The sequence below is a fragment of the Dreissena polymorpha genome, chromosome 12 (genome assembly GCF_020536995.1).
Source record: "Dreissena polymorpha isolate Duluth1 chromosome 12, UMN_Dpol_1.0, whole genome shotgun sequence".
NCBI classification, from domain to species: Eukaryota; Metazoa; Mollusca; class Bivalvia; order Myida; family Dreissenidae; genus Dreissena; species Dreissena polymorpha.
The window spans coordinates 25061131-25075311 of NC_068366.1; the positions used below are offsets into that span (position 1 = coordinate 25061131).

At 36.2% G+C, this 14181-nt stretch overlaps 1 protein-coding gene across 1 annotated transcript; it reads right to left on the reverse strand.

Moving 5' to 3' along the window:
* Nucleotides 1-1806: 1806 nt before the first annotated feature.
* Nucleotides 1807-11685, reverse strand: LOC127852455 (sushi, von Willebrand factor type A, EGF and pentraxin domain-containing protein 1-like). The gene is made up of 6 exons (XM_052386409.1): nt 11544-11685; nt 7116-7271; nt 4967-5122; nt 3721-3852; nt 2742-2909; nt 1807-1985 (listed from the first exon to the last, which is right to left on the reverse strand). Exons 1-6 carry the CDS (start codon nt 11683-11685, stop codon nt 1807-1809), a joined length of 933 nt encoding a protein of 310 aa, XP_052242369.1.
* Nucleotides 11686-14181: the final 2496 nt, after the last annotated feature.

Sequence of the window (14181 nt, forward strand, 5' to 3'; positions counted from 1 at the left end):
CAATCTCGTGCTATGTTTATGAGTTGACTTAAAGGTTAAGTTTACATATGAGATTATGAGAAGGCTATTTTATGTCGTCTTATTTGCGAGAAAGCATGATATACCTTTAGCGTGTTTTTGGTAACGCATGTTAAGCATCTATTTTACATATGGTTATTGATATATGCAGTTGTTGACTTACGACAAACGGGGGCCGCCCCGCTCCAACCAGAGACTGCTGTACAAGTTCGTTCTTCGTTTCCGACCCGAGTGAACCCACTTCTGCAGGAGTATGTTGCCTTTGTATTGATAGCCACTTTACCATCGACTTCAGTCAATGTTATATATCCGTTTTCCGGATTAGCCAACGCTTGGCATTCTGGTAATAAATATTAAAACCAAACATAAACAATTAACGCGATATTAACGCTGGTGCTGCTGCTTATGATTATTGTTTCCTTATTACACCCTATGGCCTACAACTAATAACAAACACAAAAACGCATGATGCAATAGACATACTATGAACTGAATGGTGCAACGTTTATCATTTCCTTTTCAATGACCAAAAGACCAGACTTAAGCATTAATCAATATCTAGACATATATAGCGTCATATAACGTGCGTACTACATTCGGGAAGCATTCCCCAGCCAGCGGTCGCTTGGCACGTCAGTGTTTCGTGTCCCACACGATCCAACCCAGAGTTGCATCTGAACATTGTTGAGTCACCCACAGGTGTAATTAAGGTACTGGCGTTCCCCGATGATCCGCCATTGATGTTAGGTAGTATTTCACAACCTGAAATATCAGAAGGTAAATGTTTAAACGTTTTAGGATTTTTACAATTATCTTTATCCAAACAGCTTGAGGCTTGACCTTTAGCCTTTCTCGTTTGTAAAAACTATTCTCTGTTAAATCAGTTCTTGAAGGTAAGGCTTTGCTGTTTCTTCGTTTATCCAGAAATAAAGAATTACATCTTAAAAGCAGTGCTGTTTCCTTACTGTTGACAAATGTTTCGATAGTGTGATTAAGTTCATATATATAAATATTTCCCAACATTACATTTCGTTGTTATTATCTTGATAAAGAGAAATAAAAATCTGTGTTCCTTATCAGTGTGTTAATTTATCTGAATTCTTTAAGTTACAAATGATGGGGATTAGAAATTTTTTATTAAGCAAGTGTTCCGTTTGTATCATAAAAATGCAATTATTTATTTGGTTATTGTGTAATTTAATGCTACGTTAGATCCTTTGTGAATTGTCATTAATCTTGAAGGGGCTTTTTACAGATTTAGGCATGTTTTTAAGTTTGTTATTCAATACTTTAAATTGATAAATGTAAACATTTGATCTTAAAAGCTCCAGTGAAAAATCCAAGAATAAAATTTGAAAAAGAAAAAAGTAACCCTTAACAGGGCTCTTACCCCTGGAGCCCTGGAGTAAAAACCTATCACATATAATGATGGATGTATTTTATACTTTATATAAGCAATCCTCATAGTTTCACAAAATATAACGACAGCAACAGAACTATCCAAATTATTCAATCGTTTCGCGTTGCGACGCTTTATAAGTTTCAGGTTTTTAAATCGTCAAAAGATGAATATGATGGCTATTTTAGAGCAAGGTAAATGTGCAATATTACTGTTTCCTCACAAATATCATAACTAAAACGAAACTTCGCGAATCTGAAACAACTTTTTTAATTTTGTCAATTTACCAAAACGTGAAAAGGCCCCTTTAACACTAACAACCGTACTATATATTTACTTTATTAAGGTAGATGCCGTTTCATGTATTATGGTTAAGCATGATACGTTGTTCAGAACGTACCGCATGTGGGCTTAGTACTATTCCAACCGTTGGCTGTGCATGATGGCTTATCTACACCGTTGATGACAAGATTGGGATTGCATGTGTAGGTTGCTAGTCCACCAACAGCTGTAGTGATTGAATTCTTGTCCACTGATCCATGTTCAGGAGCTGTTAACACTGGGCACTCTGAAAACGCAATTTTAAAATGAACTACAAGACGCATGTAATTTGTTTAAATAACAACAACGAGAAAAAAAAACATGACAAAGCTATAGCATGAATTGGCTTCATTAATGTTATTTTTGCTATTTTGTTCAAATAATAAAGTGCGTCCATATTAACCCTGACTCACTGACTTTTAGACCAACAAAACGACCGACAGACCAAATGACTCAATCACTCACGACACACTGACTCACTGACTTACTTACACACAGCTTGACTCACTCACTCACTCATTAACTTAATTACCAATTGACTGACTCACTTATTTTATTTCTCCCTCAATCAATCATTCAAGGAATCACTCACTGAATCAATGACTTGACCAATTATAAACTCACTCACTCACTGACTATATTGTTCACTCCCTCACTTACTCAATCTTTGTGTCACAGCCAATTAATCAACAACTCAATTCACCCATTACTCAATAACGAAGTGTTATTTCGAGATCAATAAACACAGAAAGTTAAGCATTATTTATTGACACAACGCCATTAGAGCGCCTGAACAAATGGAAACACATTTGTTAACTCGTTTATATTATCTCTATGTAACATACTGTAATGTCGCGTTCTACCGATGTTTATTTTTCAATACTACGCTATATCTTGTGTAATTTATCTATACCTTAAACTACCCAACTAAATCTAGACCTCTGATTAGGAAGATGGTGTTTAAATTATTATATTTTTTACATAAGCGCGTTTTTGAGCGTACCGCATGTGGGTTTTGTACTATTCCAACCGTTGTCTGTGCATGATGGCGTATCAACACCGTTGATGACAAGATTGGGATTGCATGTGTAGGTTGCAACTCCACCAATAGGTGTAGTGTTTGAAACCTTGTCTACCGCTCCATATTCAGGAGATGTTAACACTGGGCACTCTGAAAACGAAATTTTAAAATGAATTACAAGATGCCTGTACTTTAAAAAAAACAACAACAATAAAACAAACAATGGCAAAGCTATAGCATGAATTGGCTTCAGAAATGTTATATGTGCTATTTCTTTTCGCATAATGAAATAAGTCTATACATACCCTGATTTACTGACTTTTAGACGACCGACCAAACGACCGACAACCGTCAGACTGACATAACAACCGACCGACAGACCCACTCACTCAATCACTCACGTCATATTTACTTATTAAGAAACTCATCGACGCACTGACTTACTTACACACCGCTTGACTCACTCACTCATTGACTTACTTAATCATTGACTGACTCACTCATTTTAAATCTCCATCAATCAATCATTCAAGGAATCACTCACTGATTCGGTGACTTGACCAATTAATAACTTACTCACTAACTATATTTTTTACTCCCGCACTTACTCAATCTTTCTGTCACTATCACAGCAATTAAACAACAAATCAATTAACCGATTAATAAAAAACGAAGTGTTATTACGAGAAGAACAATAAACACAGAAAGTTAAGCTTTATTTATTGACACAACGCCATTAGAACGCCTGCATAGAGGCACACACAGTTGTTAACTCGTTTATTTTATCCCTATGTAACATACTGTAATGTCGCGTTAAACCGGTATTGTTTTCTTTTCAATACTACGTCAGATCTTATGATATGTATCTATACCATTAACTACTGAACTAAATCTAGAGCTCTGATAAGGAAGATGGTGTTTAAATTATTATATTTTTACATGAGCGCTTTTTTGAACGTACCGCATGTGGGTTGTGTACTATTCCAACCGTTGGCTGTGCATGATGGCTTATCTACACCGTTGATGACAAGATTGGGATTGCATGTGTAGGTTGCTTTTCCACCAATAGGTGTAGTGGTTGAATTTTTGTCCACTGCTCCATATTCAGGAGCTGTTAACACTGGGCACTCTAAAAATATTGATTAAATCGCAAGATGCATGTCATTATTTTAAAATAACAACAACGACATAAAACTATTCTGTTCAATCAATTGACAATTAAACAATGGCTTGTTCAACTTTGTTATATTAATGAAGTTCGTCTTTATATTGCCTGAGTAAATGACTGTTCAAATGACTGATTCGCCGACCGACCGACAAACCAATCGACTCACTCCGTCACTTATTCACTCACACTCACTCATTCACTAACTAGCTCACTCACTCACTCACTTACTCACTCACGCATTCACGCATTTACTCACATACTCTATATCTCACTCAATAAACTAAGTAGTCACTGTCTTATCGAATAATTTATTACTGACTGAGTGTAAACCTCACTCTCTTATTAAGTGACATACTAACTTACTTAATGTAGAAATTACTAAATGACTAACTCTTTCAGTGACAGACTGGCCTAGTTACTGAAAGACTTACTGTGTGACTGACTAACCAACTTACAATATCGCGCATACACACTTAAATAATGACTCCCTGGCTGTTTATTGTACTTAACAATTGCAAGTCAATGATTGTAATAAACGCATAATTGTTTATAGCTTTCATTGGATTAATGTTTATCAAGATTTTGAAATGTCCATGGTCCTTTCTACATTTATTCTACATTTATCAAAGTCAATAGATGGGCGGATGCAAAAGGATGCCCAATTAAAGACATTTGCTTAATACGTTTATAATATACATTTTTTGTGCAAGTAAGGTTTTTTTATAACATGAGTTAAACTCCCTCCCTCCCTCCCTCCCTCCCATTCACAGAAAATTGTTTTAATGAATCACACACTCCTCGATGAATGTAATGGTGTGTAATAAACTTTTATTATGCTCTCCTACAAAAATTCAAGGATAAATTTGCATAGTGCTATATACATAAGACACATATTAATTGAGGACTGTTTGTCACACTTTGATATGCTTTCGGGCTCCACTTAGGTCTTTATACATCTCAATTTAATACAAACGAACCGCATTCACAAGCATATTGCAATCTACTGCCATCACATATTGTATATCCAAAAACAAATCACCACAAGGTGCTGGTGTTGTCCATCCCGTGGCCTGACACTGTATGTTTCCTGTTCCAGTTAATGGCGCGTCGAAAGTGTATGGTGTCGTTGCGCCAACCAATGTTGTAGCAGGTTGTGTAACTGTCACACCAGCAATGACCGGAACAGCACCACAGTCTGTAATCATGCGGTAAAGGTTCTGTATACAAACAATTAACACTTGTGTCACTAACATTTGAGAAACTGCTTGTCTGAAAATAATTGTGTTTTTCTCATTATGCTATAATTTAATTAATTATGCGACGCTTTTTCGTTTGGGTTTTCATAAATCATTTCAAGATCGATTGAACATATTACATAAACTCAAAACGTTTAACAAGAGGGCCAAGATGGCCCAAGTTCGCTCAACGTTTTCTACAAGGCCTTGTTCATTTATTACCGGTAGTTGAAAATTCAGTACTCTATAGCATATTAGATTGGTTCTCTTATGTTTACTTTTGCAGTGTGAGCATATGATTCATTCTGATTGAGTACTGTCAATTTGCATGTTTTTTTTGCAACGCTTACATTTGCAAGTAATGCTAATTCTCCCTCCCTCCCTCCCTCCCTCCCTCCCTCCCTCCCTCCCTCCCTCCCTCCCTCCCTCCCTCCCTCCCTCCCTCCCTGACTCACTCTCTCACTCACTGACTCACTCACTCACTCACTCACTGACTCACTCACTGACTCACTCACTGACTCACTCACTGACTCACTCACTCACTCACTCACTCGCTCACTCACTCGCTCACTCACTCACTCACTCACTCATTAACTCATTCACTCACTGGCCACTCACTCTTTCAATTCTTTAACCAATTACTTAATAAATCTATAAACACATAAATCATATAATCAATAATTCGCTCTCTTAATCGATCACTCAATCACTTAATGACTAATGGACTGACTGACAGACGAACTCACTCATTTACTCACTGACTCATTGACTAACTCACTCAACTACTCAATCACTCATCCACTTACTCATTGACTCACTCTCTCACTCATCACTGACTCAATCACTTCCTGACTAACTTACTCGGGCAAATACTCCCTCAGGGACTCGCGCACTCAATCACTGACTTAACGCTGACTCCCTTACCGTCTCATTCAATCACTGACACATTTACTCACACAATCTCTCACTGACTGATTTACTAATTGATTGACTGACTTACTCACTAACTCACCTACTCTTTGACTCATTCACAAGATGCATTCCGTTTATTTAGTAACAATCCTTATTACCATCAGTATCAGTTGCTGCGTTACATTCCCAATTAGACCAGAAGTTTAAAACATAAGTGTGAATGAAATGTCTTAACTTCAATACATTTAAAAATTAAGTATAAGCATATTCATGTCACAGTAATTAGTTGATATAAGCTTTTAGTATATTCTACTAATTGTTTCAACTATCAACATAAAACATTTTAAATATTGTTTAAGAGATTCACCATAACATATTATTGATGTAAATATTCGATAGCATTTCAAAACGTAAGTGTAACCACTTTAAAATTATATCATATTGAGAATACTTATGTCATTACAATATCCATATATAACGAACACAGAAAACCTTTTACAGACCGAATTATTTGAAAGGCATATGACAGAATGCTGGCGTTTCATATGATTCATCAAAATGGGAAGCCATGAAATCACGATTTCAAAGTCAACGGCCAACGTATTAAATAATTATTTTGCAATCGAGGCTATATTCGCTTTCTCACAAGACACACGCACAACACTTCTCTAAAAAGACACATCATAGCACGATCTAACAAGAAATGTTAACGATTAAGACAATCAATGTACATGTTCGAACGTTATAAGATCAGTATGGCTAATAAGAAAAGAAAATGTTTTAATGAATCACACACTCCTTGAAGAATGTAATGTTGTGTAATGCAATATTTATTATGCTCTCCTACAAAAATCAAGGATAAATATGCATAGTACTATATACATAAGACAATTATTAATTGAGGACTGTTTGTCACAGTTTGATATGCTTTCAGGCTCCACTTGGGTCTTTATACATCTCTATATTGATACAAACGAACCGCATTCACAAGCATAATGCAATATACTGCCATCACATATTGTATATCCGAAAACAAATTACCACAAGGTGCTGGTGTTGACCATCCATTGGCCTGACACTCTATGTTTCCTGTTCCAGTTAATGGCGCGTCGCAACTGTATGGTGTCGTGTCGCCCAACAATGTTGTAGCAGGTTGTGTAACTGTCACACCAGCAATGACCGGAACAGCACCACAGTCTGTAATCATGCGGTAAAGGTTCTGTATACAAATAATTAACACGTGCGTCACTTACATTTGAGAAACTGCTTGTCTGAAAATAATTTTGTATTTCTCATTATGCTATCATTTAATTAATTTTGCGACGCAGTTTCATTTGTGTTTTCATGAACCGTTTTAAGATCGGTTGAGCATATAAAATTAGCTCAAAACGTTAAACAGGAAATGCACAAGATGTGAAGGCGTGTATGCTGTACTAGATTTGGCGAAAAAGAATTTTACTTTTTTCGGACCCAAAAGCCGCCCTGAAAATTACAGCTGAACAATATACGCCAAATACTAGAATTTGATTTGCGATAAAATTTATTTTTAAAGCTTTTTTAGAAATAAGTCAATATAAATCACGTAACAACTGGGTTTGACAAGTTGTGACCACAGGCAGGTTTTCACCCAGTTGACATAATTTAAACCTTGTATATACACAGCCAACATTAAACATCAAAGCATTTGTTGCAGAGGACACTATTTTATATGAAATTGTGCTTTAGAAGTCCACAATAAACGTTTGACATCCCGGGCCTGGTCGGGTTTTACTTATTTGGCTTATTTAGATAGCTCTTCGTAGAGGAAAAACCAGACGATGCTACATACTAAATAAAACACCCAGGCACCTTCGGCTTCAGATAATTTATTTTGCAAATAGGGCATATTAATAAAGGCATTCCAGGCTGAACACAAAAGGGAAAGCATTTTGAATTCTTTAATGCATACTGATGAAAAACGCACATGTTAAACCGCATATCATAAGGACACAACTTCACGTTAGAACGAGGTACGTTAACAAGTTGGGATTTTTTTAAGACGAACAAATATACGGGTGGACAGACGGATGGACAGACACACAGACGGACGTTCAAGTTGACCTCTATATAACCCATTTACTTTGTTACGTGGGTAATATAAAAAAGTGGAAATAGTCTTTCAAATAGAGAATATAAGGTTATTGCATTTCATACATGAATTATTTTAAGATTTGAAGTTATGTTGAAAGCCGTTTGAATGAGGGTCGGAAATGCGCGTGCACAAAGGCACAACCGTATTTTCTCCTTTTTTTTAAATTGTTTGATATTAAGGAAGGAAAGTCCTCGTATCTGACAAAAATGTGCTGTTCAAGCCCAATAGCCTTAATCCTATTACAGTATGTACATAGCCCATTATTATTTTTTTTGCCTTTCATTTCCAGTTAAAGGTAATTGCCGTTAAGATTTGAAGACAATTTAACTTAGTATCGACATGCTCATTCATGTGTTCTTAATTATGAATATAAACATGCAATATTACTTTTTAAACCAATTAATCGCATAAGAATAATAACGAAGTCCTCTATCCAATGCAGCTTTCTTTTTTATGTTTAAATTAATCGAAAACAATCTACAAGCTGCCCTCGCTTTCCTGATGACGTAATTGTTGTATTGCATTATGCCATACGAGTGTCTAGGCATTTTCAAACAAAGCTGAATTAACGTATACCGTATTGGTGTGTTAAAGATTGTTTATTATAATAAAATGTGAATACAAGTGTTGAAATCTATGGCTCGAATGAAACCGACAGGTGACACTGCAGGATGGCGATGAACAAATGCAGCTTAATTGTCGTGTGCAGGTTTCAACTTAACATGGAAGCAAACAAAATTATTATGACGAAATTAAGCCAAATGGTTTCATAACTTAAATGCATAGAGCAAGAGCCAGTAAAGATTTGACTTTTAGAAGACTTTGGTAAGACTGTTTATGTACTAAAATTAACAATATCGGCGGCAATAAATGATACACGATGCTTGACGTAGGGTTACACATTTTTTTAAAATTGAAAATGGAAGTTCTTTTTTATATTTTGCTGAGGTCAAACAATAGTTAAAGCTTAAACAAAACCTTCTGTGTTTTACTTCAATGTACGATTGACATGTTTTCGGTTAACAATCCTCTTATCTGAATCAAATTACCGAATGACTTTTACATCCCATACTGTAGGTGCGTCCGAATGTGTAGCGATAAAAAATACACAAAAACAAATAAAAACATTACCTTTTCAACTCAGATCAACAACAACAAAAATAACAAAAGTATGCGGAATGCACTCTACACATGTCTTATCGTAGAGGTGACGGATAAGCAGTTTTTTTACGACACTTCTTTGAAGTTTGTATATTCTTATGAAGGCCCAAGTTCACTTTCGGAAAAAATGATATCTGATCTTGCTATGTAATGCTAGCTTGGGGATTTACTTTATTTTGTTTTTGATGACTCCTTTTAAAGCACAAATAGCGTCATCAATCTTATCTACAATAATGTTTCAGTTGCAATCGCTATTTTAATAATGCCAAATGTGTGCTGTGTTTAATCATTATTTTCGATTTGTTCGTTGATTTGTTAATATTAATCATAGTTTGCTAAGACTGAATGTTGACACCATTTTGTTCATTTAAGTCTCGCTATCCGCTTATTTTGAGGTATTTCCGATAACTGAATTAAATGTGAAATTCTCAAGACTTACCGATGAAGCAATTAATAAGAAAAAAATCATGACTTTAATTGTGCCCTTTATGTATACCGGTACACTTGTTAAATTAAGTAATGAAAGAATATGTCAAATTTTAACAAATGTATTTAAACATGGTCATGTAAAACCCGTCGGGAATTAACATTTCCTTTCAAGATGGTATGAAGTGTTCAACCTTTCCCAGTTTATGCTTCACTTTTTTTCTTACATATTGTACATACTGCCTGCTAAGAATTTATGGTGATATAGCTCTCTTAAAACTTTAATGGAAGTACATGATATCGTTTAATACGAACAATTAGCAGCAAACATTATCTGGTAAGATGTTTAAAAAGCTTATTAAACAAAATAACAACCTTTGAGTCTGATTTCGGATTAATGGCAAACGAAAATTCGTTTATAGCTTTTACTGGATTAATTTTAATAAGATTTTAAAAATGTCCTTGGTCCGTTCTACTTTTATCAAAGTCAATAGATGGGCGGATGCAAAAGGACGCCCAATTAAAGACGTTTTCATAAGGAGTCTTTTCACGTTTAGGTAAATTGACAAAATTGAAAAAAGTTGTTTCAGATTCGCAACTTTTCGTTTTAGATGATATTTGTGAAGAAACAGTAATATTGAACATTTACCATGTTCTAAAATAGCCATTATATACATATTTTGACAAGTAAAATGCCCGAAAATTATAAAGCGTTGCAACGCAAAACGAATTAATAATTTGGAGAGTTCTGTTGTTGTCGTTATATCTTGTGAAACTACGAGAATTGCTTATATATAGTATAAAATACCTCTGGTATTGTATTCGGAAGAATGGTCGAGTGGTCTAAGTGGTAGATTTTTTACTCCAGGACTCCAGGGGTCAGTGGTTCTAGGGTTACCTTGTTTTCTTTTTTTAATTTTATTATTGATTTTTTACTGGAGCTTTTTGTATTCAATGTTTACATTAATCAATATGAAGCATTTAATGTCAAACTTCAAAACATGCCAAAATCTGTGAAAAGGCTCTTTAATACGTTTATAATATTTACATTTTTAGTGCAATTAAGTTTTTTTATAACATGCGTTAAACGCATTAACTATTGTCTGGAGTGTTTACCTTACATTGGGAGTTTTACGCATAATCGAGTGGAAAATATTTAAATTGGTTAAATCATCATAAGAACATGCAATTCATGCACTGAAATCACCAATTAATAATGATTAAAAGAAATCGTCATCTCTTTTCAAAACGGTTTTGACTTACAATACTTGATATCATTTTAGCTCCAAGTGTTAATACATATGTGAGTTAATCAGAGCTCAGTCAAATATCAGACAACCCACTGAATCACAAACTGACATGAACATACCTACTCAAATACAGACAAACTGAAACGCTGACTAACTAACTGACCATCGTACTGACTCACTGACCGAACAACCGACCGGCCGACTAAGTGACTGACTGACTGAGGTACTCACTTATTAACTCACTCACTTACTGACTCACTCCTAGTCTCACTCACTTACTGACTCACTCATTCAATCTCACAGTCACTCTCACTAACTCACTGAATAACTCACTGACTCACTCACTGACTCACTTGCTGACTCACTCCCTGACTCACTCACTGGCTGACTCACTGACTCACTCACTGACTCGCTCACTGACTCACTCATTGACTCACTCACTGACTGACTCACTGCCTGACTCACTGACTAACTCAATGACTTACTCACTTACTGACTCACTGACTGACTCATTGACTGACTCACTCACTGGCTCACTCACTGGCTCACTCACTGGCTCACTCACTGTCTCACTCACTGACTTACTCACTGACTCACTCACTGACTCACCCACTGAGACACTCACTGACTCACTCTCTGACATACTCACTGACTCACTCACTGACGCATTAACTGACTCACTCACTGACTCACTCACTGACTCACTCACTGTCTCACTCACTGACTCACTCACTAACTCACTCACTGACTCACTCAATGACTCACTCACTGACTGACTCACTTACTGACTCAATCACTGACTCACTCACTGACTCACTCACTGACTCACTCACTGATTCACTCACTGACACACTGACTGACTCACTAACTGGCTCACTCGCTGACTCATTCACTAACTCACTCACTCACTGACTCACTCACTGACTCACTCACTGACCCACTCACTGACTCACTCTCAGACTCACTCACTGACTCACTCATTGACTAACTCACTGACTCACTCACCGACTCACTCACTGACTCACTCAATGACTCACAAACTGACTCATCCACTGACTCACTCACTGACTCACTCACTAACTCACTCTCTGACTCACTCACTGACTCACTCACTGACTCACTACTTAACTGACCAGGTAACCGACTAACTCATTCTCTTACGCACTCACTCACTCATTCATTCATTTACTAACACACATAATCAATGCCTGTCTCACTTACTCCCTCACTGATTCACTCACTCACATACTCAATCACTCACTTGCTCACTCACTGTCTGACTCACTGCCTCACTCGCTAACTCATTTACTCACTCACTCACTTACTAACTAACTCAATCACTCGTTCACTAACTCGCTCACTCATTCACTGCCTGACTTTCTTACTCACTGACTCACGCACTCATTCACTCACTAACTCACTCACTAACTCCCTGCCTGACCTACTTACTCACTGACTCACTCATTCACTCATTCAATTACTCACTAACTCACTAACAACAACTCACTCACTCTCTTTATTTATTTCACTCACTTTCTTACTCACTGACTGACTGACTGTCTCACTCACTCACTCACTCATTCTCTTACTCTCCCACTGACCACTCACTCTTTCAATCATTTACCCAATCACTGAATAAATAAATAAACAAATAAATCATATAATCAATAAATCGCTAACGTAATCGATCACTCTTTCACTTACTGACTAATGGACCGACTTACAGACGAACTCACTCATTCACTCACTGACTGACTGAGTGACTCACTCACCTACTCCCTCACTCATTACCTAACTGACTCACTTAATTATTGAATCACTCTCTCTCTCACTCATCACTGACTCAATCACTGCCTGACTCACTTACAAAGGCAATTACTCCCTCAGAGAGTCGCTCACTCAATCACTGACTTTAACGCTGACTCCCTTACCGTCTTATTCAATCACTGACTTATTTACTCAAACAATCTCTTAATGACTTACTGACTAACTTATTGCCTGACTAACTTCCTAACTCACTCACCCGTTGACTTATTTGCAAGATGCAAGTCTTTATCTAGTTACCACCCTTATACTTATCAGTATCATTTGCGTCATCGCCTTCCAAATTAGACCAGAAAATGTCTTAACTTCAATAAATTAAACAATTAAGTATTAGCATATTCATGTCACAGTAAAAAGATGGTTAAAGCTTTTAAAATAGTCTTATAATTGCTTCAACTTTCAACATAAAACATTTTAAATATTGTTCAAGAGATCCACCATGACATATTCTTGATGTAAATATTTAATGACATTTCAAAACGTCAGTGCAACCTCTTTAAAATTATATCATATTGAGAATACTTAAGTCATTACAATGTCCATATATATATAACGAACACACAAAACCTTTTACAGACCGAATTATTTGAAAGGTATATGAAAGGAAAGCTGGCGTTTTATATGATTCGTCAAAATGAGAAGTCATGAAATCACGATTTCAACGTCAACGGCCAACGTATTAAATAATTATTTTGAAATCGAGGATATATTCGCTTTCTCACACAAAAACGCACATCATGGCACGATCTAACAAGAAAATGTACGACTAAGGCAATCAATTAACATGTTTGAACGTCATAAAATCAGTATGGTTATTAAGAAAAGAAAATGTTTTAATGAATCACACAATCCTTGATTAATGTAAAGGTGTGTAATAGAACTTTTATAATGCTCTCCTACACAAATTGAAGGATAAATATGAATAGTACTGTATATATAAGACACATATTAAATGAGGACTGTTTGTCACAGCTTTGCTTTCGGGCTCCACTTGGGTCTTTATACATCTCTATAACTAAGGCAAACGAACCGCATTCACAACCATAACGCAATCTCCTGCCATCACATATTGTATATCCGAAAACAAATTACCACAAGGTGCTGGTGTTGTCCATCCAATGGCCTGACACTCTATGTTTCCTGTTCCAGTTAATGGCGCATCGCAAGTGTATGTTGTCGTGTCGCCCAACAATGTTGTAGTAGGTTGTGCAACTGTCACACCAGCAATTACCGGAACAGCACCACAGTCTGTAATATGCGGTAAAGGTTCTGTATACAAATAATTAACACGTGTGTCACCTACATTTGAGAAACT

Bases quoted from the DNA above. Each gene is read 5' to 3' on its own strand.
- LOC127852455 (XM_052386409.1), bottom strand. From the start codon at position 11,685: ATGTCAGAGAGTGAGTCAGTGAGTGTCTCAGTGGGTGAGTCAGTGAGT. The intron at 5,123-7,115 runs GTAATTTGTTTT...GCATGATTACAG, and splicing joins GTCAACACCAGCACCTTGTG to ACTGTGGTGCTGTTCCGGTC. The intron at 1,986-2,741 runs GTACGCTCAAAA...TTGCGTTTTCAG, and splicing joins TAGTACAAAACCCACATGCG to AGTGCCCAGTGTTAACAGCT.